A 15896-nucleotide genomic window follows, 5' to 3' on the forward strand; every position below is an offset into this window, starting at 1 on the left:
ATGCTTGCTGTCACCAAGGGGCAGCTGCACCTGGCAAGCATCGTGGTGGCACAAAGTCCAATAGATGGAGATGGACTTGCAATAGCCTTTTGAGTCAGGAAACCTGGTTCGTATTAATGCGGTGACTATTGATGCAGAAGAAGCGAGCGTTGGCGGCACTTTGCAGATATCACCGGCTCAAGAGCGTGCCCACCGTTAAGCGACCAGCGCTACTGGCGAGCAGCTGGCGGATATGCATCAAGAGTGCCAGCGCAATGGGATCAAGACGTCAGGAAGACAACTAGTAAAGGAAGATGCCAAAAAGAAAGCCGGCTCTTTCATTTGAACGCGTATCCATTAAAATATTTGTTGTCAGCTGCAAGGCCTCGTGATGGAGCCCTAGTACAGAGGCTAACTTGCGATGCTGTAATTGAGTATTGAAAGTCTAAAAGTTCTAGGAGATACCTAGTAGTTATCTGAAGCAACTGTTTATTACAGCAGACCATGGCCAATACCTAAGGTACATGTATAAAATGCAACACCAACTCTCTGTACCTAGGTACCTTTAGGTAGGTACCTAGTACTAAGGTAAGGTACCAAGGCAAATACAATATTCAAGTTTCCTGTAGTTTCAAGTAATCATTTGCACCACCCGAACAAAGTTGTGCAATATCCCTACGTACAATAAGTAGTATCTCGATTTATATCTTCTTTATATAGCTATATTTTTAAATACGTATTAATTTTTCATAAGAGTTCAAGCGTTGAGACTTCCTGGACAAAATATCGCTAACGGTGGTTTCAGCTTCCACTTGTGTTGGAGATAATTCGTAAAGAAGATCCCTTGCATAGGCTGAGGCTGTCATTGCTGCATAGCCTTGCCAATCTTTGTTGTGATGTGAGTCTGAGTAGTCGCAGACGCCGCGAATCACCACACAGGGAAAATCCTCCATCAGCCCCGTGGCTTCTCTTTCAAAACAAAGGATATGTTCTTGTTCAGCTAATTTATCTCGAAGTAAGGCATTTTTCAAAACTGAGCTTGCTGAACCAATAAGGCCATAGTGGATTGTTGGATCGTCTTCGACCCCTCGAACCCGTTGAGGCCGCTGGATACAGTTTGATGGATCATAACCACAGGCTGCCGCACAATTCGTCTCACCATCTACAAGATGAACGAAGTGCGACCGGTAGAGAATATCAGTGGCAGGTCGTTTATATTTCTCCCTCAGCGCTCCATACGTGTATTTGTCAAGCACGGTGCTGATCGCCTCTTTCAACATATGCCCGTCTTCTCGATACCGCGACCGAATTGTTTCAATAGCTCTTTGTAAAATCGTCGGTGGCTGGCTCAAGGATCCCTTCGGAGCATAATCGTCGCTTTGTGCAGTCCTTCTAGACACGTACCTGATTACACCGCCTTCTGTCGCTGAAGAAGGACAACCCACTATAACGTCACCAAGTCGGATATCATGATCTGTGCTGGGAACACCACCGCCAATTCCCACTAGCAAGCAGACCTTGATGTTATGAAAGGTATATAACATATCTTCTACACTAGTTGCCGTAGGTGATTGCCCATGAGCAGCGATTGGAGAAGCAGCAACAATGACATTATGTCGTCCAATTCGGCCAAATGTATAATGATTACAATCAAAAACGGATATGTTCTCAGGCTTCTCATGAACTTCGGCGACAAACGCCACGGCGGCGGCATACTCCGTATGGGTAGCACAGATCCATCCAATGTTATAGTCTTCGATTTCATAGCGTATAGGCTCTTTGGTCTCATCTTGCCTAGGCTGCCAAGCTCCAGATTCGATTATCTCCTTTAAGAAGGCGTCCTTCTCGGCTACCAAACCATTATATTGTCTAGGGATATCGTCGAGATCAAGGTCTGTGTCGGGGACTGGAATATCATCCTCCACCAAGTCATTATGGATATCCTTAGCGACCTCTGAGTCGGCTTCGTCGCTAATATCTTCCATGGTGACATCTCTCCTGGAGTTGATGCCTAAAAGATTTTCTGGGTCACTGCCTTTCAGGGAGCTTTCTTCATCGTCGATATCGACATAGTCACTCTTCAGATCATCATCCACCAGGTCGTTATCGCTTTTCTGTAAGGCTGCAAAGCGCAACGTCAAAAGCATTAGCAGTTGCAGATGCACTGCAATGTGACGGGCTATAGCCTTTGAGCGGTCTTCTGTCCGCTGTGGTCTTTGCTGAAGAGTATTCATCTCTAAGTTAGAAGAGGTGTCTAAGAGGTCAGAGTCGTCAGAGTCGTCGGAACTGTAATGACCAGGATGCATCATCGAATATGTCTTCCTGGCGCTTTTAAAGGCATCGTGCTTTAGTATTCCGCTTGTTCGCTTAAGAGACCCCGTTGTGCCCCTAGTATCTTCCCTTTCTACTATAAACCCGCACAAAAGACAATTATCCCAAGCCCTTGGTTGCTTTATCTTGCTCTGTTGCGAGAAAACACGAAGTTGCTCATTTGTATAATCACCATGATGCGATTCTTGGAGATGAGAGTATAAGTCTTGTGGGTTGCTATAAACACCTGAGTTGAACTCGCAAATAGTACATACCCAGGTAGGTGACAGATATATTTGCTGATACCAACGCCGACTGTGACCATTCATGTGGTTATACCAGTCGTTAAAGGTAGAATAGACTGGGTGCGCTTCTTGACATTTTTCTGAGAGGCAAATATAAGGCTTGAGATCTCGATCTATATGTCGACTAAAAGGGCATGCGTAAGTTAGTGCAATCTATCTCTCATTATAAACAAATTGCAGCTTTTATTTAAGTCATAGATAGAGCTATTAAAAGTTTGCCGACGTTCGTATGATCAAAGGGTCAACATCACATACCGCCATTCACTTTCCGAGAGTGCTTTCTTGTCAAGCGGCTCAAAACACCACTCACAAGCAAAGATATCTTTGTTCTTGTTTGGAATGGGTGGCCGTGGGTAATTGCCCTGGCTCACTTGGATTGATGATGTTTTATGAAACTTTGTTGATGCTTCATCGGGCGGTCTGAGGCGGTCCCAGATCCGTTGAATGTTGACGCTGGATAAGTCAGATTGAGAGGGTGCTGCAAGTGCATGTGCTCCAGACTGATGAAATGAAGCTGGGACTATCTCCGCTTGCTGGATAACAGGAATAATGGTTTGCAGTTCGTCATTAGGTACTTCTGGGATAGACGACAGCTTTTTATGTGATTCTCGGGGAATGCTGAGCTTCATAGAGCGAGAGCTATGATGCATCATCTTTTTATATCTATTTATCATCGACTCTTTAAGATAGTCTTTGAGGCGTTGATGAGCACCAGGATATAGGGTCTGAACAGCGTTTGTGCAAGAATAAGTAAATAATGTCAAATCAAGATGAGCGGTAGATTTCTCAATTTGTATTTGGATCTTATCTTGACTTGACTGGCGAATAGTAACACCTAGACGGTTCAGTCGAGCGAGCGTGTTATCGATTGCTGCTAGGAATGCTGATAGCCTCGAAGAAGCCTGAAACTGGTATTTTTCGGAACTTATTGAAGCCTGGTCTCTTTCTTGATTACTTATTTCATCTTTATACTGATGTAAACTGCAGCGGAGGATATCCAGTAATCGGGTAGCCAGATCTTGAAGGTCAGGGAAATTTCGTAGTCTTGTATCTAGACATTGGCTTTTCTGAGCATACACTCCAAGGTATGCAGCCCATATCGAAAAATCGTTGCTGAAATTCTGTACATTGCTCGATACCTGAAGCCCTCGGCTTTGCTTTTAGGAAAGCTTCTTGAAGTTGGTCGAAAAGGTCTTCACATCCACAAGCCAGCCTATAAAGAACATCTTCATTATCGAGTTTCAGCGCCATTTTGAGAAGCAGTTGGCAAATAACTAGGGTATCAACGGATAAATTGAGATGCGCAACGGTATTTTAGACAGAATATCAAGTTTACTGTGAGCTATGGAAGCCCGAGCGGGGTATAGCAGCAGATGATTGATGTGACTTCCATGCGTCTTTCAAGCCGATCCTATCAGCCCGTCTCTGGTGGGGACGATTGCGAGTACATACATGTATATAGTAGGTGTACACCTGCATGGTACATACCTTAGCAAGCTTAGGTACTACTATATTCACCCCGCACATCCTCACTTGGATCCTCGTCCTCCGCGCCCTCTTTCGATCCGAGATATTCGAGCAGGCTATCTAGGTAGGCACAGGTACCTCAGGTGAATGAGGTATGAATAGGTAGTTAAAATGCCTTGTCTTAATGACTCGAATGAATGGCGCTTGCTCGATGAGATTGCTCGTCTATTAGCCCAGAGGAAGGCACGATACCATGTGACAACAGGACAGTTCAGGGATCACAGACAAGTGAATCTCAACGCCGAGCTCATCGAGACAGAACTTCGCGGCGTATTTACAGTCAAGCAAATTTCGCGGATTCTGGATAAAACAGAGTTCGAACAATGCCAAACACATTTGAGTAGTCTCTGTTCGTTATTGGACGGCCTTGCGCGGGCTCCTTATATTCATGCTGACCGTTTGGCTTATCCGCGTTTACGAGTTTTACCTGAGCTTCTGCAGACAACATCTGGAGAAATCGACTTAGCGAACGGCCACAATCAAACATTATTTGAACTTCCTGGCGGCGCCGATGAGCTTGGCGAATGCCTACGGGTGATTACAGAATGTAACAAGGCCGTTAACAAATTCCTCGCGCCGCCTTTACAAGAGCCAGTTATTCCACCACTCCAAAAGCAGCAGCACCAAAAGGGGGCTTGGAAGGAAGGTATAATACGGAGCCAGGCTAAATTGGCTCTCAGGTCTTTATTTCAAAACCTTAAATGCGGAACACCACATGAAGTACTGTTAAAACTTATTGAAGATCCTGATGAGGATTTAATACTACCGGACCTGCAAGTCTTGCTTTCGCCATGTTTAGATTTAAATCTATGGCAAGAAGCCCGGTGTGATTTTGTCAATCCGTATGTTTGCTATATTACCTGCTCATCTCAAGGATTACTTCTTTACCCTTTTCTTTTTTTACTTACATAGTTGTTAGACGATCTTCGACTTTTTCCACATCAGATTTTTGTATGAATCTCCGCCGGTATACTGGGCAAGGAAAAGCGTTGGTATTGCATTTTGAGGATAATGAAAAGTTCGAGCTGTTCGGTACCTGGTCAAACTCTACGTGTTCTATGACAAGTTCGTCAATGAATGAGTCTCTCGACCAACTTATCCTAAATGGCGTATTCAGATCTTTTAACCCTAACATATCTAATGAAATATTACCGGCTAGGGTCAGCATTAAAGATAGGCGAGAGCTTGCCGTCAAGCTCGGGTTTTGCCTGATGAACTTCTTCGACGCCGATTTTGCTTCGAAAAGGATCTGTTTCTGGGATCGTCATCCGTACCTAGCTTTTGCCTCAGATATTCCGGTATCAACTGACGTGGGAATCTTCCGGATGGGTCACCCTACACTATTGTCTTTTGCAAAACTGTTGCTAGAATTGGATTTTGGCCAAAACATCGAAATCGACATAAGCCTTGATTTCAGCGGAAATACTCAAGCCTGGTGTCAGCTTTTGACTCGCATAGAACAACTTGAACAGGAGAGAAGCGACTCATACGTCGAAGCTATCAGGGGCTGTTTTATGGCTCCTTATGTGATATCACATGCGCTGAAGTCCCGCCGTTCTAAGGATAAAGATGTGGATTCAATAATAAGAAAACATCTTTACAAAGAAATTGTTCATAAGCTCAAGCTTGGATATGATCAGTCAAACTTTGTGTCGACTCGAAAACGGCAACGACCACATTCGCCAACTCAATCCGGCCGCTGGGACAGGGATCAAGCCTCTAACTCTACAAAGATGGCAAAACGATCCGCGTCCGTGGAGCTTGCACAAACAATTCATAGTAGATATAAAAAACGACGCATGCCTAAGCCACAAGCGCCTCCCGATTTACCCGGTTTAATCCTCAGAGAATCTGGCAACTTATGTAACGATGAACGCAAAGGATTGACCAGCGGTTATGCAGATTCGTATGTTCCTACTCTCTTATCTAACAACATACTTCCCTTTTTTTATTCGATTGATATGTCTTCGAAGCAGAGATTATGGACCTTATCAATGCCTACATACAATGTTCATTTTCACAGAACATTCGCAATGCAGATGCTGGTTTGCGCAAATCAACAAGCTGGACGAGAAGGAATCTGAATCAATTTTTATTGTGACTTGTCGCTAACTGTTCATACTACCAAGGTGCTTTGGGAACAGACACTCTATGCGACCTTCTCGTCGGGGCGACTTCGACATCGCAATCATCTGCGCTCTACCGCTTGAGTACGATGCAGTTTCCTACACCTTTGACGAGTTCTGGGACGATGATGGTGATCAGTATAGACGAGCTGCGGGCGATATCAACCATTATACAACTGGCCGTATGGGCAACTACAGCGTCGTCCTAGCCCTTTTGCCACAGATGGGCAATGCCGGCGCAGCCAGCGCGGCAGCAAGTATGCGGTCGAGCTATACCGGCGTGCGGCTCGCCCTCCTTACAGGCGTGTGTGGGAGTGTGCCGCGTGTTGACCAACATGAAGAAATCTTCCTGGGCGATGTTATCATTAGTAAGACCGTTTCCCAGTAACGATATTGGCTGGCATTATCCGGATAGGTTTGTACACAAGAACACTGTCGAGGATAATCTTGGCCGGGCAAATAAAGATATCCGTGGTCTCATCACCATATTCGAGACTGATCGGGGCATCGATCAGCTCGAGGAAGGAACTGCCCATTTCCTCCAACGGCTTCAAGGCAATGCTGCCCAAAGAAGGCGTCGGGGCAAGTATGACTACCCAGGAATAGCGGAAGACAATCTATTTGAGCCGACGCACCGACACAAGCATCACAAAGCGCCGACCTGTATTTGCCGCCATTGTGTCGAGGACTCAGACTCCGTCTGCGAAAAGGCGCTTAGCTCACCATGTAAGGACCTTGGATGCGACGATGAACAACATATTGCAAGGAGACGGCTTCACGACTCAAATAGTGACACTCCACAGCCTACGGTGCATGTGGGAGCTGTCGCATCAGGAGACAAGGTGATAAAGTCGGCAGCGGAAAGAGACAGACTTTCAAGAGAAGCAGGTGTCATTGCGTTTGGGACGGAGGGCGCTGGGATTTGGGATGAGGTGCCCTGCATTGTAGTCAAGGGAGTGCGCGACTATGCGGACAGTCATAAGCATCCGGGATGGCAGAATTATGCGGCGGCGGCAGCGGCAGCGGCATCGAGGGCAATTCTGGAACGCTATATACGCACTGACAAGTTCTGAACACATGACTCTATCCAACATCGGAGATTGCTTCATTATACCATTGTCTGCTCTGTGGCTGGGTACCTGTGGGACAAGCTTCCTCACATCTTCCAAAAGGTGTGACTCGTAGATTGTAGTGGTCAGGACTACAATAGTGATATCATGACATGTATCTCTAATTCAATAATTCTTACCTCTTTTTTTTTAAAATGATTACCATTCATTTCACATTATGCCGAATCGTTGGTTCACCTATACATGTCCCGGGCCAATGAAGGAGGTCGTTCTTAATCGTCCAATGATAGTAATGATGCACTAAGAATCTATCACACTGATCGAGAGGCTCTCAGTGCAATTAAACAAAAGCGCTAGCAAGACAAGGAAGAGAAAGACGGTGGTATATATCAATTGCTTCATTGAATCGTATGGCGACTAGACATGAGGTATCGTGCCTCAGGTGTCCAAGTAGCCACCGCCACAACCGGGCGGAGGCTCCCGCTAAAGACAAGACCTTCCTTCCACTAAAAACATAAGTACTCAGGTACCTCGCTATTGACGTCGCCAGTGGGAACAGCAGCCCCGCCATGCAGTCGCTGAATCTACCCCGCCATGCGTTTTGGTTGTGACTTTGGACAAAAGTACAGAGAGCGCGCGTCTTGCTCTCTCTCCTGAACACCAGCTCAGCTCAGCCTTTTCTGCCAGCAAACAATGGCAGACGCAGAACAATCCGAGGCGCCCGTGGAGCTGCAGGGCAGAAATGTGATTTACTGTGGAGGTACGGCAAAGCTCCTCTCTCTTCTCTGTGAAAATTTCGTCCAGCTTTTCTTAAGCAATGGATGGATGACTGCTTGCGGTTGCTAACTTCCTGCTTGTTCTTTTCAGTGTGTACTCTGCCGCCAGAGGTATGAAAATAAACAACAAGAGAAGACACCATCTCGAAGATTCCAATGTGAACCTGACGGCTCAACTATAACCAAGTAGTACTGCGAGTATGGCGGCACCGTCAGAAAATGCCAGGAATGGCTCGAGAAACACCACCCGGACATGTATTCCAGGATATGGTCCCCCGAAGCCCTAGAAGCAGCCACCGCTGCCCTCTCCGTCGATGCCCAGAAGAGAGCCGCCAAGGATGCCCAGAAGAAGGCTGCCAAGGCCGAGGCTGCAGAGCAGAAGCAGGCGAGTAAACTGGCCTCGAGCGTCGTCACCATTAAGCGAATCGAGAGAAACAAGAAAAAGTTTGTCACGGCTGTTATTGGTCTGGAAGCGTTTGGTTTGGATTTGAAAAAGGTATGCTTTTTGCTACGGTATCCTTTGCTCTCTGAACTGAAGAGGTACTGATTGTCGTTTTCTTTCTCAAGGTTGCCAAGGATTTCGGAAAGAAATTCGCAACGGGATCTTCTGTTACAAAGCTTCCTAGCGGCGGTGAAGAAATCGTGGTTCAAGGAGACGTCAGCGACGAGCTAGAAGAGTTCATTCTGGAAAAATACAAGGATGTACCGGAAGACAATATCGAGCTAGTGGATGACAAGAAGAAGAAATCTAGTGGATGACACGAAGAAGAAATAATATATTCCCGCTGAAACTACCCAAAACGCCTGATTCCTACTTGTTTAGTCCAACAATGTATAGTCTTGTTACATGCCCAAACTCCGTATCGCATTGCCCTTCCAGTATCAAGAAAAGAACAAATCATTCCGGCCTTTCGGCGGCCTCAAGCTATTCCCACAGTTCCCTGTCGCCAATGTATCCCTTGTAAAACATGAGCACAAAACATGAGCTTCCCATTCCTTGAACACGCAAAGCTTCCCAGAAGCTGATGACGCCTTTCAGGTTCTCTTTCTTAGTATCCTCCCAGTAGCGGCGGTTGATCCAGCGGATCCAGCCTTCGCCGTTGATTTCGCTACTCCTCGCGAAGCAACCTTTTTAGCGCTACCAGGGGCAGCTTTTCGCGCAGCAGCGGTATTTGCCATCCCTACAGCCTTTCGGAGCACGGTATTCGCGCTCCCATCACTCGACTCGTCTACGTCACTAGCTCTGCGTGCCGTTCGTGTCCCAGGCCTGGATAGAGGGCCTTTGGGCGCGGCTGTAGCTGCGCGCTTTGTTCGCGTTGTCGGGGTAGCCGAGTTGGCGCTTGAATTTGATGTTGTGGTAACCTTTCTCAGCCCTCCAGCACGTGCACCAGCGCCAGCAGCCGCAGCTGTAGGTCGGGCTGGGCTACCCCCTTTCAAAGGAGAGCTGGCCTTATACAGGTACGACTTGGTAGGAGAAGTCGCACGACTGCGGTTCGCCAACCGCGAGTTGGACGACGTAGGCGATAAGACCTGTGCTGGGCGGACTACGCCAGCATCACCGCCGCGAGCTTTCTTCTTAGGATTCTCGTCAACATTCTCATTCTCCTTATCCCTAGTAATTTCATCGCTGGTATCGGTTAGTTTAGAGAGAATGAAGAAATGAAAAGAATTAAAAAAAAAAAAAAAAAAAGGCACAAAGCGTATTCAGGCGTAATTCACCTCAACCGCTTCTGGGCGCGTCCAACAACCTGTGGCGCGCGAGTGGTTTGGTGGATAGGCTTTTGAGGACTCGGCGGTAATGGCAGATCCTTGACAGGAACTGGCAACGGCCGAGGAGTAGGCGCTCGCTGAGCTTGTTCTGCGTATTTGAGGAGCAGTTCGCCCATAGTTGCCCTTCTAATTGCTGTAGGAATTCGGTTGAGGCGTATCTCGACTCGTGACCTGAGGCCTTGCGCTTGGAGATGGTATTGAGCGCGTAACCTGCGAGCTCGCTCAGTAACTAGAAAAGAAAAAGAGAGAGAAAATGTTAGCGCGCCGTATATCCATGAGATGGCAAAACCGCGTACTTTCGAGCCGCAGGTTCTCGATCAAGGCTTGTTTCTGCTGCATGGTGATTCCCGTCCTCTTCTTCTGAATTGGACTTCGCTGTGGTGTTGAAGGGCTGCCTGAGCTGCTGTATGTCGCGCTCTTCTGTTGCGAGGAGCTTGACTCAGTGGATCCCTTCTTTTTGTTTCGCGTGGGAGCCATGATGTCTGACTATAGATGATTTCTGCGCCTTGTTGACAGGGCTTAGGTGGAGGAGGGAGAGCAGAAGTCGCACTTTGCATGAAGGGAAGCGAATGCGTGCATCACTGATGCGCAACAGGCATCAAAGTAAACAAACTAACGGGCGCCCGAGCTGCGACTGATATTATGTAAGCATTATCATGCAGCCCGACCCATAGAATAGCCCAGTCAGCAAAATGGTAGCAGTACCTAGCTTGAAGCAGTTACCGGGGCCAATAAGGGCTAATCCAAGTACCACTACCTGGCTGTCATAGCGCTTGTGCATGTATACCAGGCTGAACCCGCCTTACGACATCTCGAAGCTCCAACAAGCCGAATTGTCGAATTGAACTCGACAGTCCACCTCCACCTTTACTTGATCTTCAATCTTAATCATCTTCTCCCCAACGACAACAGCAATCTCTAGACCTTAATTTCTCAATCAACACCGCTTTACAAACAAGCTAGTGGCTCAGTGCCGTATCAGCAGCTACAATGGTTCTCGAGGCTGTGATGGTGGTTGTGGACAACAGCGAGAGCAGCAGAAATGGAGATTACCAGCCCACCCGATTCGACGCACAGGTTGACGCCGTGAATGTGCTGTTCCAGACTATTACCCAGGGCAACCCGGAATCATCCGTCGGCCTGATGAGCATGGGCGGAAAAGGACCAGAGGTGCTTGTCACCCTTACCACAGAGCAGGGCAAGATCTTGGAGGGCCTGCACAGGACAAAGAAGAAGATTGGTGGATCGTCTCACCTAAAGACAGGCATCCAGATTGCAACGGTATGGTACTCCCGTTTTGTGCATGCCTGATGATGGCCTTTTGAGCTGACTGGACCCAATAGCTCGCCCTCAAGCACCGACAGAACCGATCCCAGCGCCAACGAATAATAGCATTTGTCTGCTCCCCCGTCGAAGACCAAGAGAAGGAGCTTGTGCAGCTAGCCAAGAAGATGAAGAAGGGCAACATCTCTGTCGACTTTGTTATTTTTGGTGAACTCGAAGATGACGCCACGCAGAAGAAACTCCAGGCATTCAACGATGCTGTCAAGGGCAACGAGGGCTCACACTTGGTGGTCATCCCACCCAGCAGCAAACTGCTAAGTGACCAGCTCATCTCAACGCCCATCATGCTCGGCGAGGGAGCTGGATCGGGTGGCGGTGGCATCGGCGGCAATGATGAGTTTGAGTTTGGATTCGACCCCGCGCTAGAGCCTGAGCTGGCCCTCGCTCTACGCATGAGCATGGAGGAAGAGAAGGCCAGACAAGAGAAGCTGGCAAAGGAAGAAGAGGAGGCGGCAAAGAAGGCATCTCTAGACAGTGTCAAGGAAGAGAACGAAGCCGGCGGCAGCGGCAGCGGCGGTGGCGCGAGCAAGGACAAGGACGATACGATGGGTACTTCTTAATACGCACCGTAATCACAGTGCCACGATAGAGGGTGTATAACTAAATAATCAATGGAACCTTAGAGGAGAACGCTGAATATGGTAATCGCGATTCATTCAAGGACTTAATATGGAATCTAGCTCTGATCCTAATACCTTCCATTCTATACCTGCTGACTCTGGTTACGCCCTTGTTCTTATCGGTTATTAATTTCTCTAATGTATGACAGTAGTTTTCGGTCGAAAATGTCGCACCGTACAGGCATTTCCAAAGAGTAAAAGGGGTTCTTCATGACATAATCGGCATACAGGTCGTATATCCTCTTTATAGTGACGTCCACGTTGGTTTGTGTAGTTTCAGTGAAGAGCAGGAATTTGGTGCCCGTCAAGGTGTTGAAGCACTGCAAGCGGAAGTTTTCTGTTTCCATGACTTCCAACCCGGATGAAGGCTCTGGACGGCTCGGCATTTCGATTGAGCCAGGAGCAGGAGGCTGTGCCACTGGCTTGATGGGGTTCAGGCGCGCAGTGATGGCATGGACTCTAGAGACAGGAATCGGTAAGCATATGAACCAGGTTTTGGACGTTGAAGAAGGACTTTTGGTCTTACCCATGAAAAGTGCCTGCTAGTACGAGGTAGTCATTGGTGCTGATTTTGTTGAGGCCGCCCTCGTGGAAGGACTTGTTATATATCAGACCGCCGGCCTTGTTGATGATTACGAGAGAGAAAACAGTCCTGCATTTGAGTTGGTTAGCCATGTTCATCCTATAGGACCAGAGGATCGGTGCATACATGTTGTAGATTAAGTATTGGAGATATATATGAGTCAGACTGCTGTATTCTACGCGGCCCTTGCAGGCTCATCGGTCCCTCGAGGTGAGACCATGAACCTAAGATGACGAGTGAGTTCAAGGCCCTCATGTGTGAATGCAGGCTTATATTTGCATCTGCGCGGGTATGCAAACGTTGTAAGCGTACCCTGAATTTTTAATTTCACTTTATTCCTTATGTCTTCTCACAGGCCGTCTTTGTATATCGTCGTTTGCGATGAGGTTATGCTATCTTGAAGCCACCTTCATGCGACGGGGACGGGGGATGGAAAGGCAGCGGCCGGCGTAATTAAGCGTCGCTGCTTTTAGGCCGATATCAATGAGCTCTCAAGAACCGCCGGTGTAATTCCCAGGACAAAATTTTCCAAATTAGCGCAGCTTGTCAATTTCGACATGCAGTATTTATAGCCTGATGCGAACGACTTAAATAGCTGAACCCTTTATGCTCTGAAAAGGCCCCTTCATGCCGATGATAGAGCCAGGCTGTGGTTGCAATGGCACGGAGTACGGAGTAAGAAATACAAGCAGCATCCACACTAGTCCTATTAGGGAAGCATTAGACGCGCCTGGGGGTGACACCGCTAAGCCGCTTTGGCGTTTTGCGGCGAGCGTCTCCCGTCGAACTCTAAGCCAAACCGCATTTTGCTGACTTTCAGCTTCGTCTTCGCCAACTTCTAAATCAATTGCTCAATCTTTTTAAATCAGCAGCATAATTGCGTCCCCGTTTTTCGCACCCCGCGCTGCTGCCTGTCCTTACGTGCATTTCATAAACGACTCAGAGGAAAGAAAGGGGGAGGATAAACGCAGCAGACATCGACAGCAGCCATGTCAAATCGCACATCACGCCCGAAGCCGCCTCCACCAGGCAATGAGGAAGCCTCTGCGTCGCTAAACCTGGGCGAGTTCCAGCATGTCGATACTCTCACACTCTCAGAAGCCGCGCTGGTTCTCAATGCGCTAGTCGCGAAGCGCCGAAATGATCGCAAGAATGTCAACGAGACGGAGTATGTGAATTCCTGTTTGCTGGAAGAATTGAAAACGCAAGAGGATGCCGGACGGAAATAGGACGCTCTCTACGACAGATGGCTAACCATGAGACTAATATCTTGTCTGTAGGATGCTGAATCAAACGCTGAACTACTTGGATCACTTTGCGCGGTTCACCCAGAAGGAGAACGTCGAGGCTGTGGAGCGTCTGCTCAGCGCTCACAAGGACCTGGCCAAGTTTGAGCGCGCACAACTTGGTAGCTCACCCCCAATACTTGCGATTCGGAAACAGAAATGCTAATGCTGTTTTTTCCCCCATCAGGATCTCTCTGCTGTGAAAACGCCGATGAAGCCAAGACTCTGATTCCATCTCTGGCGGATAAAATCAAGGACGAAGATTTACAAGACCTACTCGATGAGATTTCGAAGCTCCAGAACCGATGATGCTGGAGACATATTGCATTGCGCTCGTCTCTTCTTCTGGATATATAGCTGCGACGACTGTTGAAACATTGCTCCATGGGGAATCGAGATTACTAGACTGCTGATGTTCTGTTACGCAAAGACGGATACATACAGAGGGATCAAGGCTGCAAGCTGTTCGCATCATACTCGTCCTTTTTTTTCTTTTTTTTTAAACAACATCTATTCTGCTTTTTTTTTTCTACTGTTACTTGGGCGCTTGGGGCAAGGGTCATAAAATTTTGGTTTGCAACGCGGACATTTATAAAATACGGTAGGGCAGCTACCAAATACCCCTTGATAATCTGTGGGAACGACTTTGATTATACTATGTCGGCTAGACAATTTATATGCGCGACCGTGCTATTCTATCTTGCAGAGGTGATTATGAAAAGAATATCATTAAAAAATCATTTATACCAATTTCCTCCCTCTCCGTGTTGATCCAGCTCTCGTGGTATTATAAAGCACAGTTGCTAGAAATCGAAATGCGATGGAAACCGGCAAAGAATGTATTGCCTCTCGCATCTTTTCGAGAAACAATAATGCCGCGATGGCCGTTTTCTCAATCTTCCTCTTCACACCTATCTGGTCCTCCCCTATCTTTATCCTAGATTCTTGTACTGATCCCAGTGATTGACATATACCGGTTTGCCATCGTCTATCGGCACCGACGTAAGGTTAGCACGAGGGTCCGTAGTGGTGACTTCCTGGACGGGCTCGAGCCGAGATGGTTTATGAGCGTTTGTGCTTGGGCCTGAGACGCTCATGGCGGGCAGCTCAATCGGGGCAGCGCTGCTTCCATCCATCTCAAAGGCACCGCTAGCTAGAGGATATGGATCTTCAAGCTTATCTGCTCGGCCTAGATTTCGTTTTGTTAGTGAGAAAAGCTGGATGGCCCTATTTCGGGAACTATGCGAGTCAAAACTCACCTCCAAAGGGAGCAAAGGGGTCACTGCTCCCCTGAGTACTTGTGGTGTGGGCCGACACAGGATGGGGGAAATGCTTTTCTTCGACGACATCATCCCGACCATTGTCTTGAGTGAGATCAAAGTCGGCTTCGGATCTGCGCTGCTTCTTGCGGCGTAGCAGCGTGAGCACTGTGACGACGATGATGGCGATGAGGGCGACGCCGCCGACGGCGATTCCGACAATGGCCCCTGGCGCGAGTGAACTCGCTCCCGAGTTCGCAGAAGAGGGTGTGGCGCTGCTGAAGTCTGTGGTTGAAGAAAGTGCTGCTCCCTCGGACGTTGATGACGCTGATTCTGAATTTGGCGTGCCACTGGTTGATGAGATGGGATCCGAGCTGGTTGATGTGGTCACTGATGGCCGACCCGTAACAATGGTTGTGTGTCTTGTGATTGTGACTATCGAGTTGTTTGGGATTGTGTGAGTGATGCCAGAGTCTGTCATGACTGCAGATTCTTTTGAAGTTGCTGTTGATCGTGACGGAGTTGTCGGCGTGGGTGTAGCCTCATCATTCATGGAAACGATGCTCTTGTCGCCATCTTTGGGATCTTTGGGATCCTTCAAAGATCCGAATGTGTCAGGACAGGAACTCAAGTCACAGGGATCCACGGAGCAACATCCCCTAAAATTGTTGGCTACGCAGGAGTAAAACGCCGTGCCTTTCGAGCAGTCAGCCTCTTCATCCGCAGCTGAAGGGCTGTTCGAAGCCATGGCGAACAAACAAGAACACCGTGGTGATGAAGCCTTAGTGGGTGGGAAAAAAAGAAAATGATTCTTCTCTCTTCTTTCTCTTCGTCTTCCCTGTTTTGCAAACAATGGCTTTAGGGCAGATGCAGAAAGCGGGTTGGTCCGCACACCAGCTGGTGGCAGCCTGCAGAACTTGGGCTGCCGACTTGCAGAGGCC

At 47.9% G+C, this 15896-nt stretch overlaps 8 protein-coding genes across 8 annotated transcripts; 4 read left to right on the forward strand and 4 right to left on the reverse strand.

Moving 5' to 3' along the window:
* Positions 1–1327: 1327 nt before the first annotated feature.
* On the reverse strand, positions 1328–3247 carry TGAM01_v207576 (hypothetical protein; the record flags this gene model as incomplete). The annotated part of the gene is made up of 3 exons (XM_018805609.1): positions 1328–1337; positions 1384–2265; positions 2850–3247. 3 exons carry the CDS (start codon positions 3245–3247, stop codon positions 1328–1330), a joined length of 1290 nt encoding a protein of 429 aa, XP_018661269.1.
* A 3025-nt stretch (positions 3248–6272) lies between these two features.
* Positions 6273–7320, forward strand: TGAM01_v207577 (phosphorylase superfamily protein; the record flags this gene model as incomplete). The annotated part of the gene is made up of 2 exons (XM_024550127.1): positions 6273–6631; positions 6663–7320. The coding sequence occupies 2 exons, from the start codon at positions 6273–6275 to the stop codon at positions 7318–7320; spliced, it is 1017 nt and encodes a 338-aa protein (XP_024405147.1).
* Positions 7321–8010: 690 nt separating this feature from the next.
* Positions 8011–8852, forward strand: TGAM01_v207578 (translation machinery-associated protein 22; the record flags this gene model as incomplete). Its single annotated transcript, XM_024550128.1, has 4 exons — positions 8011–8077; positions 8185–8204; positions 8284–8589; positions 8634–8852. The coding sequence occupies 4 exons, from the start codon at positions 8011–8013 to the stop codon at positions 8850–8852; spliced, it is 612 nt and encodes a 203-aa protein (XP_024405148.1).
* A 276-nt stretch (positions 8853–9128) lies between these two features.
* On the reverse strand, positions 9129–10340 carry TGAM01_v207579 (hypothetical protein; the record flags this gene model as incomplete). The annotated part of the gene is made up of 3 exons (XM_018805612.1): positions 9129–9720; positions 9813–10092; positions 10160–10340. The coding sequence occupies 3 exons, from the start codon at positions 10338–10340 to the stop codon at positions 9129–9131; spliced, it is 1053 nt and encodes a 350-aa protein (XP_018661272.1).
* Positions 10341–10853: 513 nt separating this feature from the next.
* On the forward strand, positions 10854–11767 carry TGAM01_v207581 (26S proteasome regulatory subunit N10; the record flags this gene model as incomplete). The annotated part of the gene is made up of 2 exons (XM_018805613.2): positions 10854–11144; positions 11207–11767. 2 exons carry the CDS (start codon positions 10854–10856, stop codon positions 11765–11767), a joined length of 852 nt encoding a protein of 283 aa, XP_018661273.2.
* A 176-nt stretch (positions 11768–11943) lies between these two features.
* On the reverse strand, positions 11944–12502 carry TGAM01_v207580 (transporter particle complex subunit; the record flags this gene model as incomplete). Its single annotated transcript, XM_018805614.1, has 2 exons — positions 11944–12286; positions 12354–12502. 2 exons carry the CDS (start codon positions 12500–12502, stop codon positions 11944–11946), a joined length of 492 nt encoding a protein of 163 aa, XP_018661274.1.
* An 897-nt stretch (positions 12503–13399) lies between these two features.
* TGAM01_v207582 (DNA-directed RNA polymerase II subunit RPB4) lies at positions 13400–14005 on the forward strand (the record flags this gene model as incomplete). Its single annotated transcript, XM_018805615.1, has 3 exons — positions 13400–13578; positions 13691–13818; positions 13884–14005. The coding sequence occupies 3 exons, from the start codon at positions 13400–13402 to the stop codon at positions 14003–14005; spliced, it is 429 nt and encodes a 142-aa protein (XP_018661275.1).
* A 623-nt stretch (positions 14006–14628) lies between these two features.
* Positions 14629–15703, reverse strand: TGAM01_v207583 (hypothetical protein; the record flags this gene model as incomplete). Its single annotated transcript, XM_018805616.1, has 2 exons — positions 14629–14885; positions 14956–15703. The coding sequence occupies 2 exons, from the start codon at positions 15701–15703 to the stop codon at positions 14629–14631; spliced, it is 1005 nt and encodes a 334-aa protein (XP_018661276.1).
* Positions 15704–15896: the final 193 nt, after the last annotated feature.

The sequence above is a fragment of the Trichoderma gamsii genome (assembly GCF_001481775.2).
Source record: "Trichoderma gamsii strain T6085 chromosome Unknown Scaffold_28.2, whole genome shotgun sequence".
NCBI lineage: Eukaryota > Fungi > Ascomycota > Sordariomycetes > Hypocreales > Hypocreaceae > Trichoderma > Trichoderma gamsii.